The sequence below is a fragment of the Rhinoderma darwinii genome, chromosome 9 (assembly GCF_050947455.1).
Source record: "Rhinoderma darwinii isolate aRhiDar2 chromosome 9, aRhiDar2.hap1, whole genome shotgun sequence".
NCBI lineage: Eukaryota > Metazoa > Chordata > Amphibia > Anura > Rhinodermatidae > Rhinoderma > Rhinoderma darwinii.
This window is the reverse complement of record NC_134695.1, coordinates 84,044,358-84,064,158: the sequence shown is the minus strand read 5'-3', so window position 1 is coordinate 84,064,158 and position 19,801 is coordinate 84,044,358. Positions and strand designations below refer to the sequence as shown.

The 19,801-nt window shown below is 45.5% G+C and overlaps 1 protein-coding gene across 1 annotated transcript in view; it reads left to right on the top strand.

Moving 5' to 3' along the window:
- Positions 1 to 11,420, top strand: part of LONP2 (lon peptidase 2, peroxisomal) — a 62,845-nt gene extending 51,425 nt beyond the window's left edge. Inside the window, exons 12-15 of the mRNA XM_075838385.1 lie at positions 3,318 to 3,460; positions 8,029 to 8,236; positions 8,704 to 8,894; positions 10,981 to 11,420. Coding sequence (XP_075694500.1) covers positions 3,318 to 3,460; positions 8,029 to 8,236; positions 8,704 to 8,894; positions 10,981 to 11,202 — 764 coding nt within the window. The 3' untranslated portion in view covers positions 11,203 to 11,420. The remainder of the gene's footprint in view (positions 1 to 3,317; positions 3,461 to 8,028; positions 8,237 to 8,703; positions 8,895 to 10,980) is intronic.
- Positions 11,421 to 19,801: the final 8,381 nt, after the last annotated feature.

Here is a 19,801-nt window from a genome sequence, read left to right as displayed (position 1 = left end):
CGTCTGGAGTTTAAGGATCAACCACGACTCTATTTATTCAGACTTGAGGGCGGAGCGCGAAAACCTCAATATCCTAAAGTCAGAAGCCCGGGAAAGCTGAGTGACAGCCATTAAAACTGCCGTTACACCACCCAGCTTTCCCAGTCTCCCAAATGACCAATCTGCTTAGGCTAAATTCACACCTACGTTGTATAATCCGTAACTCTGATCCGTTTTTAAATCCGAATTAGGCTCTGTTCACATCTGCGTTGGAGGCTGCGCTATTGTGTCCGGTAAAATCACGAGAGCTGAGTAACAACCCACTGGGGAGCTGTAATAACCACCATACAGTTTGTCACCCAGCTTTCCCAGAAGCAGATATAGCTGACAAATCTCTAAATCCAAATTCTATATTACAATCTAATAGCTTGGAGTTCCCCTTTAAATATTCAATTCTGGAAATCTGTTTTTGAAGAACGTCGGAAGAATGAAGGAATTTTATCACATTGCAACAAACCCTCAGCTCTGTGAGCAGGACAAGTTCAGGATGGGGTTTTAGTCTCTGAATGTAAATAAGAATGTTCCTATTGACTGACTACAGCAAGCAGAGATCTTAAAAATGTTAATAATTTACAACAGGAGATTTTGTGCTTCTGTTCTTTAGGCTTTTTGAAGGTTCTCTACAATTACTATGACCGTCCGATAATCCAGAATCTTTAATAATCCAGCCCCTGTCAGGTCCCATTGATATTAGGTTAAATTAATTTTACTGTTACTCTGGCACATTTGCATAGAGACTAGTAGGCGCCGGCGCCCGCTCCGAGTCATCGATGGTCGGGGTGACACAGCTGTTCATCAATCGGGCGCAGATCTTATTCTATACATTCTATGGGATTCCAGCAGTAATTAAAGCTGAAGTCTGACCCCAATCCCAGTGTCCTCTCCTACTCCGAAATCCCCCAGTGGTTATTACAGAGGAGAGCAGGTGCCGGGGCGAGAGCGGGGTCAGCGAGACGAGGGCACTAAACACATTACAGTCCCATTCACTCTCAGGAGACCCCAGAAATGAAATCTACTACACAAGACCAGATCCGAAAATATCTCTGAGAAGTGTCTAACAGCTGTACTGTACCCCAAGTGTCCGTGTATCATTATCCTGTACCCCAAGTGTCCGTGTATCATTATCCTGTACCCCAAGTGTCCGTGTATCATTATCCTGTACCCCAAGTGTCCGTGTATCATTATCCTGTACCCCAAGTGTCCGTGTATCATTATCCTGTACACCAAGTGTCCGTGTATCATTATCCTGTACCCCAAGTGTCCGTGTATCATTATCCTGTACCCCAAGTGTCCGTGTATCATTATCCTGTACCCCAAGTGTCCGTGTATCATTATCCTGTACCCCAAGTGTCCGTGTATCATTATCCTGTACCCCAAGTGTCCGTGTATCATTATCCTGTACCCCAAGTGTCCGTGTATCATTATCCTGTACCCCAAGTGTCCGTGTATCGTTATCCTGTACCCCAAGTGTCCGTGTATCGTTATCCTGTACCCCAAGTGTCCGTGTATCGTTATCCTGTACCCCAAGTGTCCGTGTATCGTTATCCTGTACCCCAAGAGTCCGTGTATCGTTATCCTGTACCCCAAGTGTCCGTGTATCGTTATCCTGTACCCCAAGTGTCCGTGTATCGTTATCCTGTACCCCAAGTGTCCGTGTATCGTTATCCTGTACCCCAAGTGTCCGTGTATCGTTATCCTGTACCCCAAGTGTCCGTGTATCGTTATCCTGTACCCCAAGTGTCCGTGTATCGTTATCCTGTACCCCAAGTGTCAGTGTGTCCTCATCCTGTCCCCAAGTATCAGTATCATTATCCTGTACCCCAAGTGTCCGTGTATCGTTATCCTGTACCCCAAGTGTCCGTGTATCGTTATCCTGTACCCCAAGTGTCCGTGTATCGTTATCCTGTACCCCAAGTGTCCGTGTATCGTTATCCTGTACCCCAAGTGTCCGTGTATCGTTATCCTGTACCCCAAGTGTCAGTTTGTCGTTATCCTGTACCCCAAGTGTCAGTTTGTCGTTATCCTGTCCCCCAAGTGTCAGTTTGTCGTTATCCTGTACCCCAAGTGTCAGTGTGTCGTCATCCTGTACCCCAAGTGTCAGTGTGTCGTCATCCTGTACCCCAAGTGTCAGTGTGTCGTCATCCTGTACCCCAAGTGTTAGTGCATCATTATCCTGTCGTAGTGGCATTGTTGGGGCTGCTATCTGTGACTGCTGTTGGCATTAGTGGGTTCTGTGATTGGCACTGTTGTGGTGACACTGTTGGGGGGTGCGGTGATCGGTGCCGTCATTGGGCAATGCAGCTGGGGACAATGTAACCTTTGTCATTGTGGGGCACAGGGATTGGCGCTGTTGGGGGCGCTGTCGTTGACCTCTGCAGTATTGATCAGGCTTCTCTGCTATTGAATGTCCTCTACTTGACCACGTGTCTTGAGTTGGTCGTTGTGTTGTCGACATTGTGTAATCTCGCTCGTGTACAGCGGACTGATGGCGTCTATATTGATGTCTCCTGCTCCTCGTCTCCGGACCACATGTCGAGCTCATTCTCTCCCAAAATATCTCCATTCCAAACCTCATTTGTAGATTTCTTACCTTCTTAAAGTGACGTTATCCAAAACATTTGTGTGTTTAACCCCTCATGGTACTAATTAGATGTGTTGGGTTCTCCCTAGAAGATTGTTGAAATTTTTGTCACCCAACATCTCCCATAAGAAGAAACAAATATCACATGGTTAAACCTTTACCTGTTCAAGCCTTTATTTCTCCCGGGAATGAATGGCGCCCAATAAATGTGATCGACGCTTCTCTCCATTGACTGAAAAGGGGCATGCACCCTCAAGCAACTGTGCCCACACTGATACATTGTAACAAACCATCAGGACTGGAGAGAGATTTGTGCTGTTGATGTATCACTTGGCATTGTCTAGACTGGATACAATTGTAGCAAACCCTCAGCTGTGAGAAGTATTAGTTCTGTAAGGGTATTCAGCCTCAGGATGTTCCCATTTTATTGACGGCAAGCAGGGATATTGAAAATGGTAAGAAAGTTGCAGAACTTTTCATTGTACAAGGTTATATACGTATTAGCAGGACACCCCTGTGAACGTGGGCCGCCCCTCCCCCTCGCTGTATGATATGACTGTAAGGTGGGGATTGTGTTGCCTGAGGTCAGGGACCGACCACGCTCATTACGGATGTGTCCCCGGCAGTTCATCTCCATTTAATTTCGCTGTCATTGAAAATTATCTTCCGTAAATCCCTTGTGACTTTCTTTTGCTAGACCGCAAGGCAAACCCCTCCGAAGACTCCAGACCCCGGGACGTCAGTGGCCCAGCAGACCTGTCCCTACCCCCCGAGATGCCAATATTGATTGATCATCATGCATTAAAAGACATCCTTGGAGCTCCGATGTATGAAATTGAGGTAGGATGTGCAGTGATAATTCACCCCCTGCTCTGTGTATGTGATTTATATATACAGATGTAGCAGAGCTGAATGTGCCGTAGCTGTCTTTCTTGCGCACTATGATGACGATCTGATTATGCAGTAGGTTTACCTACAGTCCGATGTCAAAGCACAAATTAAAACATCACTGAGTTGTCCCAAATTACAAACTTAGCTCTGCTACGTCTGTAATACACTATAGAAAGAATTGTATTCGGCACACTCATGGAAAGGTAAAGTGAATTTATTTAGATTTTTTTCGTAATGCCAGTGGCTATGCGCACATATAGCCACTGGCATTATGAAAAAATTCAAAATAAATTCACTTTACCTTTCCATGAGTGTGCCGAATACAATTCTTTCTATTGCTTCAACTGGGATGGGACCCTATTCTGAGCACCTGAGAAAAACTAGTGCTATCTGAACACCACACATGTAATCCACTATCATTGTCCGTTTCTCCTCCTTCATGTCACTATGTGCGATCTGTGGTTTGCTCTAGGACTACAGATAAACGTACTGCATTACCCAAACTCAGAGCGGTCACGATGCACAAGTATGTAAACCTTTTAGCTCTGCTACATCTTTAATTACTATTAATTCCTATAACTCACTACTGATCAAGGGAACATTTCTAGTGGCTTGTGGTGTTAGATGGATGATGGCCGTAATGGCTCATTGGCTGGAGGTTAGTTGGAAATATTAAATGAATACTTCAAAAACTAGATGAGCCCCCACAATGAAGGAGAATCCCGGTCTTTGGCCGTTCCTCGTCTTTGTATGGCCTCCCGGCTCATTGTATCTTTCCTTTTTTTCCCATGTAAATATTGTGTATGTGTAGACCAGGGGTCTCAAGCACGCGGCCCGCGGGCCGCATGCGGCCCCTGGGGCTATCATCTGCGGCCCGCGGGACACAGAGCCGCTAGTATCGGCTCTGCTCCGAGACTCTGGAATTCCCTGACATCGCTGTCCACATATGAACAGCGATGTCTGGGGCTTTCCCAGAGCCGGAGTCCCGAGCAGAGCGCTGGTGTCGGCTCTGCTCCGGGACTCTGTGGAATTCCCTGACATCGCTGCCCATATATGGACAGTGTGTCAGGGTCTTGCCCAGAGCGGAGCAGAGCGCTGGTGTCTGCTCTGCTACTGGACTCTGTGGAATTCCCTGACATCGCTGTCCACATATGAACAGCGATGTCTGGGGCTTCCCCAGAGCCGGAGTCCCGAGCAGAGCGCTAGTGTCGGCTCTGCTCCGGGACTCTGTGGAATTCCCTGACATCGCTGCCCATATATGGACAGTGTGTCAGGGTCTTCCCCGGAGCGGAGCGCTATTATCGGCTCTGCTCCGGGACTCTGGGGAAGCCTCTGACATCGCTGTCCATACATCGACAATGATGTCAGGGGCTTCCCCAGAGCAGGAGTCCCAGTGATGTCAGGAGCACAGCTGGAGTCCCAGAAAGAGCCTACTAGCGCACTGCCTGGGACTCCAGCTCTGGGCAAGCCCCTGACATCACTGGGGCAGCCTCTACAGAGGGCACTGTGGCAGCCTCTACAGAGGGCACTGTGGCAGCCTCTACAGAGGGCACTGTGGCAGCCTCTACAGAGGGCACTGTGGCAGCCTCTACAGAGGGCACTGTGGCAGCCTCTACAGAGGGCACTGCGGCAGCCTCTACAGAGGGCACTGCGGCAGCCTCTACAGAGGGCACTGCGGCAGCCTCTACAGAGGGCACTGCGGCAGCCTCTACAGAGGGCACTGCGGCAGCCTCTACAGAGGGCACTGCGGCAGCCTCTACAGAGGGCACTGCGGCAGCCTCTACAGAGGGCACTGCGGCAGCCTCCACAGAGGGCACTGCGGCAGCCTCCACAGAGGGCACTGCGGCAGCCTCCACAGAGGGCACTGCGGCAGCCTCCACAGAGGGCACTGCGGCAGCCTCCACAGAGGGCACTGCGGCACTATCTAAAAAGGGGCTGCCCAATCTTGACATGTGTGCTAACTGAGCCGCCGGACTGCATGTAGCGACACTTAAACTGGAAAGCTGGATTGTTGAAATAAGCACGTGGAGAAATATCTCAAATTTTAAACCTAGCAATATTATTCTAGTAATATAGTGTTATAGTAGTTCAAATAACGAACTGATTAACAATAATTTTGTATTGTATCAAATTTGAAAGTAATGCGGCCCGTCAACTTCCCATTTTTTCTATATGCGGCCCACTTACCCGGCCGAGTTTGAGATCCCTGGTGTAGACAGAATGTAGCAGGATGTGGGTATCTCTACCTATCTATCTCCTATCTATCTATCTATCTCATATCTATCTATCTATCTATCTATCTCATATCTATCTATCTATCTCATATCTATCTATCTATCTCATATCTATCTATCTCATCTATCTATCTATCTATCTCATCTATCTATCTATCTATCTCATATCTATCTATCTATCTATCTATCTCATATCTATCTATCTATCTATCTATCTCATATCTATCTATCTATCTCATATCTATCTATCTATCTCATATCTATCTATCTATCTATCTCATATCTATCTATCTATCTCATATCTATCTATCTATCTCATATCTATCTATCTATCTCATATCTATCTATCTATCTCATATCTATCTATCTATCTATCTCATATCTCTATCTATCTATCTATCTATCTCATATCTATCTATCTATCTATCTATCTCTCATATCTATCTATCTCTCATATCTATCTATCTATCTCATATCTATCTATCTATCTCATATCTATCTATCTATCTATCTCATATCTCTATCTATCTATCTCATATCTATCTATCTATCTATCTCATCTATCTATCTCATATCTATCTATCTATCTATCTCATATCTATCTATCTATCTCATATCTATCTATCTCATATCTATCTATCTATCTCATATCTATCTATCTATCTCATATCTATCTATCTATCTATCTCATATCTCTATCTATCTATCTATCTATCTCATATCTATCTATCTCATATCTATCTATCTCATATCTATCTATCTATCTCATATCTATCTATCTCATATCTATCTCTAATGTCTGTCTCTCCCTGTCTATCGGATGACTTATATCACAGACACACATTTTTGCAGCGTCATTCAGGGTGACTCCGCTCTCAGACGGCGGTGGCTGCTGCTTTGCATCGATGCTCCAGGGGACTGCAGATCTGAGATTGTGGGACATCTGTACAACTGAATGAAATCCTGTAGCAACAAGGGGATTCTGCCGCCACAATGATGCAACTAAAACCATTAAGTGGATTAGAGGGGGGGGGGGGGGGGTTTGGCATCACCCCCCGCCCCCGCTTTTCTTTGTTTTTACACCCCTCCGCCCCATATTGATTTTTACAGGGGCTCTAGCAGAACAATGGGATCAAGGGGTTCAGTTACAGCAGAGGGGAGATGAATAGATGGGGCGGGTTCTACACATAGGACCATGAAATCCGCTTCCAGCGCTGATCTGTGTTCTGGGGAGGACAATCCTATAGTAATATATTTATTAACGGGATGATTGAGCTGTGTGTACGCAAAGGGAAATGTATCTACCAAAAAAACGGGTAACGTGCGATGGCGCAAGTGTCATAAAGGCTGGCATCCTAAATGCATCAAAGGGGGCATAGTATGGTTGCACTGGCTTTTGTTTTTTGCACAAAATATTGGGGTACATGTACTACTTCTATTTATACTGCAGGTGTGTCGAGCTGTTTGGACACCAGCAGGTCATGCTGGGGCTTCTAGTTCTACCATAGCAGGGCCCCGGTGATCTATTCCTTTATATAGCCAGGTTCACACTGCCGCTTTTATCCAGCATTTCCCTATTGACCTCAATATAAACCAAAAATTCAGGATCTGCTCGCAACACTTGCCCCCCAAATCTGCATGTAGACTTAAAGGGGTTCTCCTCTCATGCACATTGATGGCATATCGATCAGTGGTCAAAATTCAACTGATTTGCAGAAAATAAAACAATGAAGCGCTACCGACCTTCATATTTTATTTTTTTCTCCCGATCCAGCACCACGTTGGACGGGCATTACCGCTCCGTTCACTTGAATGCACCGTGTTGCGGTTCCAGCATAGAGCTCGGTTTGGAGTGGCACTGGAGCCTCGGCCCTATACTGAGCTCTGCTGCCCTCTTCATTCTGTGCACCAGTTGGAGCCCGACTGCTAATCAATACTCCCATCATTGTCAATAATGGGGAACCCCTGTGATATAACGTGAGGCCATATTTTGTGTGATTCTCCTTCTGCTTGGTTATTCTGTGTGGAAGAATCTGCTGAACAGAATGTGCTGTGCAAGGGGAAGGATTTCATGTTATGTTGCTGGGGCTGCTGAGTCTTCATGTTCACAGCTATTTCGGGATTGGGAAAGTTTTCTTTACAGAAAGCGATTAGAACAGGACAATTACAAGCTGGCGACGCAGGCAGACGTGCAGCACCGCATGCTTCCCCATCTGGGGGATTCGGGCACCGCTATATCGACGACATTCACCTTTTTTCTTCTAACGTCATTTATATTCTTAGGTATTTGAGCGACTGAACCAGCCGGGCGTAGCCATCGGATTGGCCTGGAGCCCTCTTGGAGGGGAGATCATGTTCGTGGAGGCCAGTCGTATGGATGGAGAAGGGCAGTTAACACTGACCGGTCAGCTGGGAGATGTCATGAAAGAATCGGCACACTTGGCGATCAGCTGGCTGCGCAGCAATGCAAAGAAATATCAGCTGACAAACTGTGAGTGGTGACCGCACGTTACATGTGACGCCATCGCCACACTATGAATACACAATGACATTTGGTAGGTAAAGCACCACTGTCCTCAATGTCATAAACACACCAGGTGACCCCAGGCAATAGTTTAGTCGGGTTCATGGGAGTTTCTTATTCCTCAGTGACCTGATTAAACTCTGGTGTGGTTGACATCTGGGTGACAGATGTGTAATCCAAAGCAATCAGGAGTCAAGATGATGGATTAAAGGTATTTTACTGCAATACGAACAAAACATTCCCCTCCTAGTGGTCTGCAGCCTGTGGCCCTACAGCTGTGGGTTAACTACAACTCCCAGCATTTGTGGCGTTGGCTTCATCACAGGCTGCAGCCCATTGGCTTTTATATTGTAAACCAGATGACTGATGTTGAGCAGTTCAGGGTGAGATCTGTTCCTGGATGTTATTCCGCTGTCGTCTCCTCTCTCCTCCAGCATCCGGCAGCTTTGATCTACTTGACAGCACCGACATTCATCTGCACTTCCCAGCTGGAGCCGTCACCAAGGATGGACCGTCTGCGGGAGTTGCCATAGTAACCTGCCTCGCTTCGCTCTTCAGCGGCAGGCTGGTGTGCTCGGATGTTGCGATGACCGGAGAGATCACCTTGAGAGGCCTGGTGCTTCCTGTAAGTAGCCCAGTCTATGGTCTCAATTCACATCAAAGGACCGCCGCTCCTTTCATATCACATTTTCAATTTGAGGAATTTGTTTGAAGGGTTGGAGCACGGCTACTATTCAACAGTTTTAATTGTGGCTGCCTGCAGCCACCGCTAGGGGGAGCCCACTGCATACAATTTATTGAACTCAAACCGCATACAGTAAGCTCCCCCTAGTGGTGGCTGGAGGTAGCTATAAGTTTAGCATGTCACTATGGCAGTGTAAAGCAAAGATGATTTGGCACTGTATCAAAATACTGCGTGCCAATATATATATAATTTATTATGGAATCAATCAGCACCGAGCTGTAGCCCTAAAACAACATGGTGCTAAAAAGTGTTTTTTCACTTCAAGGGTGTATTCACAGAGCGCATACACTGCGGGAAAAGTCTACAGCCTCGAACATGCAGGGAAATCCGGCCGAATATTCAGACCAGATGGTGTGTGTATATCTGGCCAGATTTTCTGCTGCGGAAAACGGGCGCCACCGAAAAAAGAAAAAAAAACCTATACATGCCTCTTCAGGTGTTGCTATAGCAACGCAGCCCTGCCCTTCTGGCTGCTGTGTCTAGACAGTCTCCTGTGATTGGCTGTGAAGGTCACGTGATGAAACGCCATCACATTAGACCACTTGGGCGCAGAGCAGCCAGAAGAGTAGGGCCGCGTTGCTACGGCAGCGCTGCGAGAGGTAAGTATAGTTTTTTTTTTGTTTAACCTGCAGAATTTGCTGGGACTGCGCCGCGTAATCGTAGCAAATTCTGCAAACATTGGCACTTGTTGCAGAATTAGATTTTTCTATTGAACTCATTTGAGTAAATGTGCAGCGTCCGATTTTATAATTCGTCAATTTACGAGCCTTACATTAAGTGTGAACGTACCCTAAGGCCGGGCTCCCACGTGACGTTGTGGAGTTCTGTGCAGAAATTTTGCAGCATTTACAGTAGCAGGAAAGTGTGAGGTTTGAAGAAATCTCATGCCCACGCTATAGAAAAAAAAAATCTGCGAAAATTTTCCTAAATTGACTGGCGGTGTGGAATTTAAATCTGCAGCGTGTCCTTTTATTCTGCGTATTCGTTGCTTTTCTGTTGCGGGTTTTCCCTGTTGAATTCAATGGAGATGTAAAACTCGCAATAGAAAGCCAAGTGTTGCACTTTTAAAGCGGAAACACTGCGATTCTGCCATAAAAATCGCAAATAAAAAAAAATAATATTTGTGTAAAATTAATAGAAAGTCTAAACTTACCACGGGTTGATGGCATAGCGATGCTTCTGTTGTTCGTCTAGGCCGGCCTCCTGGGGTGACGTTTCATCCCATGTGACTGCAGCAGCCAATCCCAGGAGGTCGGAGAGAGTGACGCGTCGCCCTCACAATAAGTTTAGACATGTTTTGTTTTTTTTCCCCCCAAACGCTGGGTTCCAACCAAAAACCTGCACAATTTGGTGCCGTTTTTCGGGTGGAGTTCTCTGATGAAACATCGTAACTTTACGCAGCGTATTCGACCCGTGAGAATCCGGCCAGGCTACGTTCACATCTCCATTTTAATGGCCTTTCTGAAAGCCACAATGGGATTGGTTTACATTAGAGCAGTGGTCTCCTACCTGTGGCGAAACTACCAACCTGACCGCTGTCTGGTGGGAGTTGTAGTTCTGTACAAGCTGGGGAGACACATTGAAGACCTCTGCATTACCTTTTTCCTGATCCCAGTTTTAGCACTACGGTCATGTATTTGATTACGAATCAGCCACGTCATTGCCCCCTACGGCTCTTCCGCGGGCGGCCCTCGGCTCTTCCGCGGGCGGCTCTCGGCTCTTCCGCGGGCGGCTCTCGGCTCTTCCGCGGGCGGCTCTCGGCTCTTCCGCGGGCGGCTCTCGGCTCTTCCGCGGGCGGCTCTCGGCTCTTCCGCGGACGGCTCTCGGCTCTTCCGCGGACGGCTCTCGGCTCTTCCGCGGACGGCTCTCGGCTCTTCCGCTTCTTTGTACAATTCCAGGGAATACTTTTGGATAAGTGACACAATGAAAATCCCGCTCATTCTGACTTTGATCCTTTTTCTTTTAGGTTGGAGGCATCAAGGATAAGGTGCTAGCAGCTCACAGGGCCAAACTGAAGCGCGTGATCATCCCCCAGCGGAACGAAAAGGATCTGGAAGAGATCCCACTAAACGTGAGACGGGATCTGACTTTTATCCTTGCAGGATCGCTGGAGGATGTCCTAAATGCCGCATTTGATGGGGGATTTCTCCTAAATCGAGGACAGGAGCTGCTCAACAGTAAACTGTGACCGCTTCACACTAATCTTATAAGAAACCGCAGGAATTATAATTATGTGTCATGAAACAAGGGTATCCATAACGAAGGATCAGACTGGTGGGAGTTACAAGCCTCCACTATACAGATCCCAGAACCAGACCTTGGGGTTTATACTGTGCCTGGCCTGGCCATAAGGGGTGAGTCAAGTCCTATATGGAGCTTCTCTCTGCAAACCAACATTATGGCCAGGGGTAGTGTTGCTGATTGATTTTAACCCTTGAGTGACCACTTCAGTCCAAGATTGCATGCAACTCAATGTATCCATGTGGACTGCAGCTGTAGCTCAATAGTTAAAATCAATCAGTAACAATACAAAGTGTCTCGGTATAGTCCTGGTCTATTGGGAACACATCCAGCCATGCTGATTGGACGAGAGAAGCATCTCATTATACCCCCATCATCCTTTTCAGCTGGAGAGCAGGCACTGGTGGGAGATGTCTAGTGAGCGCTTACTTAGCAAAAACTAGTATAAGGGCCTGTTCACATGAGCGTTCAGGTTCGGTTCAACATAAACTATCACTGCCGTTTGCATTACCATTGATTTCAATGGTAATGTTTGTTTACGTTTTTTTTTTCACAAATAATAGCTCAGTCAATATCACTTCAGTGAAAAAAAAGCGGAAGCATTACAGAACAGGAGCAATAGTTTTCGTACAGCTTGCGGTTTCTCTGACTGAAAGGTAATATGGATCCTGAACGCTCATGTGAACAGGCACTGACCTGACATCTGTGCTTTAAGAGCATTTCCCATGGCCGAGCAGGTTTAATTCCTACCACCCCCACGATCCTAATTTGCACCTTATTAATGCAAAGGCACAAAACTATGTCCAGCAATAACTAGAGAGAGGACCGCGACCTTTAGGGTATGTTCACACGGCCTATTTACGGACGGAATTCGGGCATTTTACGCCTCGAATTACGTCCGAAAATGCGCCTCAATAGCGTTGGCAAACATCTGCCCATTGAAAGCAATGGGCTGACGTTTGTCTGTTCACACGAGGCGTATATTTACGCGTCGCTGTAAAAAGACGGCGTGTAAATAGACGCCCGCGCCAAAGAAGTGTCAAGTCACTTCAGACGTAAATGGAGCCGTTTTCCATGGAAAACCAGCTCCAGTTACGTCCGTAATGGACACGGCGTTCAAGCGCCTGCACATGCCGTTACGGCTGAAATGATGGGGCTGTTTTCTCCTGGAAACAGCCCCGTAATTTCGGCCGTTACGGACGCTGCCGTGTGAACATACCCTTATAGATTTGCAGCATTACTGCCAGAGCACTTAATGTGTCATTCTGAATACGCCGAGAGGAGAAAAGGGGCCATATTATGGACCCGTAATAGGGCTACCAGCTCTACAGGAGTCATAATGTACCTCGCTGGGCTTCATATGGAAGTTTGTTTTTTCCTGCATGAAATCAGACAGGAAAAAAAAAATAAAAAATGGTGCATGGCGCTATATGGAAGCATTGCTTCTAGAGACCATGACCGTACACGCAGTCACGGGGGCTGCACAGATCTGTATGCACGAGCCCCTAGAGTCTTCACAAGAAGTAACATCGGCTGCTCTCATTGTATAGTTAATATCTTTTCTTTGCTAAGATGTTTCCTAATGTACATGTTCATATAGATGCAGATATTAGGCCAGCAGCAACCCGGTATTATTACTTCCTGCCCTATCCAAACGCCAATGATTTCACCATATCCATTGCATCAAAGCGTATGTAACCGAGCAACTTAGTAAAGATGAAGCGACGAACGTTAAACGTTTAATAATTGTACAATAAAAGAAAACAAGTTCTGGAACGTGAGCTCTACTTTGTTTTATTGTCTCACCGTTTACATAATCCCTGCTTGCTGTCAGTGAAAGGGAACATTTAGATAGAGGCTGAAAACCCATCCTGGTCATGTTTGACTGTCACGGAGTTCTGACACTGTAACGAGCTGCGCACCTTTTCAATACAATAAATAAGATTTGTTAAGGTGACAATTGAAACGGACGTTCTGGCTTTAGGCTTATTACAGAAATAATAGGCTGGATAATAAATGTTCTGGTTGTAGTAGTGAAAGGTTTAATCTAACGTCCTCTCTTTTCTAGCACTAATATATTCCCCAGGAGCTCACAATCTCCCCACACTCACCTCCTGGTATAAAATACTACACCTCCGCTTTTAGAATATGGCACTCAAACATCACCAGTCTGGGAGAATCCAGGGCCTCACGCATAATGACGCCATATAGGCTCCATACACATAGCATTGTACATGAGCCCTATGGACATCAGGCCCTGTTCACACTAAGATTTTTTTTTCAGGCAGAAAAAAAAAAAACTGCCTCAAACTCCTTCAGGCTGGGTTCACACGACCTATTTTCAGACGTAAACGAGGCGTATTATGCCTCGTTTTAAGTCTGAAAATAGGGCTACAATACGTCGGCAAACATCTGCCCATTCATTTGAATGGGTTTGCCGACGTACTGTGCAGACGACCTGTCATTTACGCGTCGTCGTTTGACAGCTGTCAAACTACGACGTGTAAATTGACTGCCTCGTCAAAAGAAGTGCGGGACACTTGTATACGTTATGTGCGGGACACTTGTATACGTTATGTGCGGGACACTTGTATACGTTATGTGCGGGACACTTGTATACGTTATGTGCGGGACACTTGTATACGTTATGTGCGGGACACTTGTATACGTTATGTGCGGGACACTTGTATACGTTATGTGCGGGACACTTGTATACGTTATGTGCGGGACACTTGTATACGTTATGTGCGGGACACTTGTATACGTTATGTGCGGGACACTTGTATACGTTATGTGCGGGACACTTGTATACGTTATGTGCGGGACACTTGTATACGTTATGTGCGGGACACTTGTATACGTTATGTGCGGGACACTTGTATACGTTATGTGCGGGACACTTGTATACGTTATGTGCGGGACACTTGTATACGTTATGTGCGGGACACTTGTATACGTTATGTGCGGGACACTTGTATACGTTATGTGCGGGACACTTGTATACGTTATGTGCGGGACACTTGTATACGTTATGTGCGGGACACTTGTATACGTTATGTGCGGGACACTTGTATACGTTATGTGCGGGACACTTGTATACGTTATGTGCGGGACACTTGTATACGTTATGTGCGGGACACTTGTATACGTTATGTGCGGGACACTTGTATACGTTATGTGCGGGACACTTGTATACGTTATGTGCGGGACACTTGTATACGTTATGTGCGGGACACTTGTATACGTTATGTGCGGGACACTTGTATACGTTATGTGCGGGACACTTGTATACGTTATGTGCGGGACACTTGTATACGTTATGTGCGGGACACTTGTATACGTTATGTGCGGGACACTTGTATACGTTATGTGCGGGACACTTGTATACGTTATGTGCGGGACACTTGTATACGTTATGTGCGGGACACTTGTATACGTTATGTGCGGGACACTTGTATACGTTATGTGCGGGACACTTGTATACGTTATGTGCGGGACACTTGTATACGTTATGTGCGGGACACTTGTATACGTTATGTGCGGGACACTTGTATACGTTATGTGCGGGACACTTGTATACGTTATGTGCGGGACACTTGTATACGTTATGTGCGGGACACTTGTATACGTTATGTGCGGGACACTTGTATACGTTATGTGCGGGACACTTCTTTGCAACGTAATTTGAGCTGTTCTTCATTGAACTCAATGAAGAGCAGCTCAAGATATACGAGACGTCACAGACGCCTCGTATATTACGAGGAGCATTTACGGCTGAAACGACGCAGCGGTTTTCTTCTGAAAACAGTGTCATTTCAGCCGTAAATGACAGCTAGCGTGTGCACATACCCTCAGGAATTTTAGGGCAGATTTTGAATTGCCTGCATGTATTCAGTGTTTTTTTTTTTGCTCACGGCCATTGAAGCCAATGCAAGGACAGCAGGCAAAAAAAAAATTCAAACAAAAATGCGATAACTATTTAGCCATTTTTCTGTCTCCCATTGATTTCAATGAGGTCAGAGGCAGAAACCACAGCAAGAAGTTACGCTTTTTTTTATTTTATTTTTTTCCCTTCCCTGTAAGCGGCCAAAAACCACCTCCCTCCCATTGGAAATAAATGGGGGAAGGGGGACTGTTTCATCAGATTTTGGAACGTATTCAGATATGGTCTCTGCATTAAAATCGCCCAAAAAACCTCAGCTTGTACTGACCCTTTACATACGAACTCCATGCAGGCGTCGTCCCCGGTGAGGTCTAGACAGCTGAACAATATAGAAAGATATATAAATAATCGAACACGTTTTTGTAGACCTGTCCCAATAGTGTAACATCTGATCTGGCCTTATTGTCCTGTCTGCATGAACCCAGATAATCTATAAATCCCTAATTATTATCTAATGTCTAATTGGGGGGGGCGGGGGGTGGGATTCTTGTACCTTTTTTTTTTTTCTTTCCTTTCTCCCACAAACACAAGGATTTCCATTTCACAGCAAATTAGAAGCTTTGCATGATCAGAAGCCGAACACGACAGGCAGGGAGGCAGAACGTGCACCGATTATGAAGATCAGGACAAGTAAAAGAACAATCTTGTGTTTAGAGTCTATCAAAGTAAATTAACCCGAAAGAAACCAAAATGAGCGAGTGCCGGTGCCTAAAACTAATCCTTCCTTTAATTATCACATGAAAAAGAGATGACGTTCAGGAAGGCTTTGAAATGATGAAAGGGAAGGAAGTTCTCCGACTCCTGCACTCCTATTACCCGACGTTATGGAACATAGGTGAAAATGTAAGACTACGACAGGGATATACGCGTGGAGTTTTTTTTTTTTTTTCTCTTGTTCAGTCCAGATACATTCTCTGAAAAGCTGCCTGGATGTCCTATTGGTATATATGAATGTAATCAGGTGGGCTCAGCCTCATGTATTACACAGATGGCCTATAGATATTATTGAATGTCATTGTCCAGGATTAGATAAACATGGCTGATTTCTGCCAGAAACAGCACCACCCCTCGACCTGGGTTGTGTCAGGTATTGCGGGGCTGCATTGTAACGAATGGAGCTGCTCTGTGATACCACATGGACAGGTGTGACACTAATTTTAGAAGAAAGCAGCTGTGATCCTGGACAACCCCTTTATTTCCCTGCAGGAAGTCAACTCTCCAGTCGCTTCTGAACAGCTGACCCAATGGGGTCACCAAAATAAACTCATCATAAGGGGAGGGAACCCAAAAATATATGAAGGGGGTATCCAAAATGGTGAAAAATAAAAGCTGTTGCTGTAAATTCTTACAAGTATGTGCACGTGCAGGGGTTTACATATCATTTCTGGTGTGGTTTTTGCAACTTTTCCGAACTGCAACATTTTTGATTAACAAAAACCCTTCCTGTAAAATACACCCTAGAGCTCGTTCACACAGCGTTCCTGCGGCAAGTGCATGGATTTCTGAATACACTATGCGTAAATTTTTGCCAACAAATCTGCCACGAGTGACTGTACCCTAATAGTACGTGACTGTGCCCTCCCAGCCGTGCAGGGGACTTTAGTGTGGCCTGACTCACTTGAATAGGGTCGTGCACAGACACCACTAAGGTCAGGTTGCACCGGGTCAGATATGCCATGTAAAAATGACAGCGCGTCAGCCCTGGACCTCGCGGTACATTCCGTCTGAAAAAAATCACACCACATTGCGGAGCATTTTTTTGGACAGATTTTCCACTGCGGAAAGAAGTGGTTAAATAAAAAAACTCACTTACCGAGGCTGTTATGGCGCCGCGTTCCTCCTGTGCAGTCCGGTCCGGTCTGGCCTCCCTTGACGCTGCCGCCATGGTCACATGGGATCTAACGTCATCCAGACCAGCCTCCTGGGATGAGGTTTCATCCCCTGTCACAGCCTGTGATTGGCTGTAGCTGTAACCTGGGATGCATCATCATCCCAGGAGGCTGGACTGTACGAGAAACAGACTTCTGGGTAAGTATGTTAATTTTTCGTCAGTTGTGATTTTTGCGGTGTGAGCGCTGCAAAGACACCGCAAAACTTGGCTTTCTGTTTCGGGTTTTACATCCCCCATTGTATTCTACAAGGAAAACCTGCACCAGAAAATCAGCTAAACACAGTATAAATGGACACGCTGTGGATTTAAATTTTGCACTGCAGGTCAATTAACGTTTACGCGTTTTTTTTCCCGCAACGTGGGCATGAGATTTTCTAAATCTCATCCACCACTTTGCTGCTACTGTATATCCGCCCAGAATTCTGTAGGGTTTACGCTACATGGGAACACCGCCATTGCAGCCCCTTCATTCTCTGACCTCAGGGACACCCATTGATCCAGACAGTCACCAATCATCAATAGTGATGTTATACGAGCAATATCCCATTATTTTAGGAGATGGGAATAAACCCTAAATACAATGTTATTTCTCAGGAGCTTGTACTTGTAGTTCTTCTATATACCTCATGTACTAGCAAACCAGATGTGCGTATACAGTCCCCATTAAAACCGTTTACTATCTATGCAAATAATATTAGTAGAGTAACTTGGTAAATCCATCACGTCATTATACTGATCCAGTTATAGACTTAAATACTGGATACAAGTCAGAGCTGAAATCTCTCTCCCTCCCTGCACTTTGCCGTCTCACATCTGGTGGCAGTGAGGGGGTCCCAGAATCTTTCTGCCTCAGGCAGAGTAAAAAAAAAAAAAAAAAAAAAAGGGGGGGCTGCATAGCATAAAGCAATAATATCCAACCAAGAAAAACCAAACCAGCAGCTTGTACCAAATACTGACGAAGTGCAGGAAACTCTGGCTTCCTCCATCTGGTGCTGAGCGGGTGGGACACGGGGCGAGGGTCCTGCACAACAATTACAAGCTATAAATGACAGGGGGTGCTCTGTCGTATTGGTGCATTTACAGGAGAGGATGTGTCATTAGTGGATACTTCTTACCATTATACGCCAATATGTCCTTCACGTGTACTGTGGAAACAGAAAAAAATAAAATAAATTAGGCTTCATTTGCCTGCGGTCCTGTTAACATGGATTGGTCATGTCTGATCTGTATTTTTCCTGTTCATACAGGACACTTACAGCCAAACTTCCATCACTGAACATTTACAAAAATACAGGAAAACCTCAGACAGAAAGGTACTTGGAAATTTACTGTTGAGTTCTAGCCTCTTATACTCCAGTCACATCCAGAGCTGCATTTACTACTGTGCCAGATTTGATGTTGAAGACTACCAGCATGCCTTGCTTGTTCAGAACAAATATAGAAAGCATTGTAAGACAAAAGCGAAGCAATTAGGAGTTCAACAAATGTTTTCCTGTTTCTAGTAGCAACAGCAGAATTCTGGATGCAGCTCTGGAGTATAATACAGGCGGCTAACTAGGGTCTGTATAAGATTAGCGCTGGCTTTATATAGATTGTATCTGTAGGTAAACCCATGCTATCACAAAAGCTAGATTTTACTTTTTTACCCCATTTATAAAATCCCATAAAATGTTCCAGTCCAAAATACTTCAGACCACACCTTAGGATTCCATCCTAAATCCAATGACCCTGTTTCCAAAGTGTCTTAATCATGCTTTAGAGCCCTTACCAGGAGGAGTCCAAACTTAAGGCCTCAACCAAAGGCACCTATGACACGTCAGGGTGTGTTTCCCTTAAAGTGTAAACCCACCTTGTAACACTCATTTTTAGGTCCAACAATTGCAGATTCTATAATGTCTTTATATAGTGGTCAGAGGGCTATATATTTATTTATTTTTTTGGTACAGAGCTCCAAATCTCCTGCACCACTAGAGGGAGCCTAGACTCTTACTGCATACAGTTTCAATATGGAAATCAATGTACTGACAGTATGCAGTAAGGCTCCCTCTAGTGGTGACTGTAGACAGAACTATATAGATTAGCTGTCTGCAGGAGATTTGGAGCTGTTTCAGAAAAGCAGTGTTCTGACAGGATATGCCATAAATGTCCGATAGATGCAGATTCCAGCTTTGGGACTCACACCTATCAGGATCTATGGAAACAGCGCTGCTCGCTGTGCCATGTTGTTTATGCAATTCCCATTCATTTCTATGGGAGTTCCAGAAACTGCATAGTAAGACGCACTTAGCCCTTTCCAGAAAAGCCGGACACCTTATAAGTCAATGGCCCGAAACCAGCAGCAGAAAATAGGATGGCTGTTAAAGGGCCAGATTCTTAAAGGTGCAGGTCTCAGAGGGGGGGGGGGGGCCTCAACTATCAGATATTTATGGCATAATCTACAGATATGCCATCGATGTCCGAGATGGGAATAACCCTTTAAGAACCTAAATCAGCGGACATTACTTTGATGTATTTACTAAAGGTTTTTTTTGTTTTCTTTTACAACACAACTCGTGTACATACACCCCTAAGATGACAAGTACAATACTAAATGCATTCATTTACACATTTTATAGTCAGAACTGACATTTTAGAGGCCCCAAACTTCAAAAGGGTAGCGCGATTACAAACAGAATCAGTTTCCAAAAAAGCTAAATCCATTTCTGCAGACAA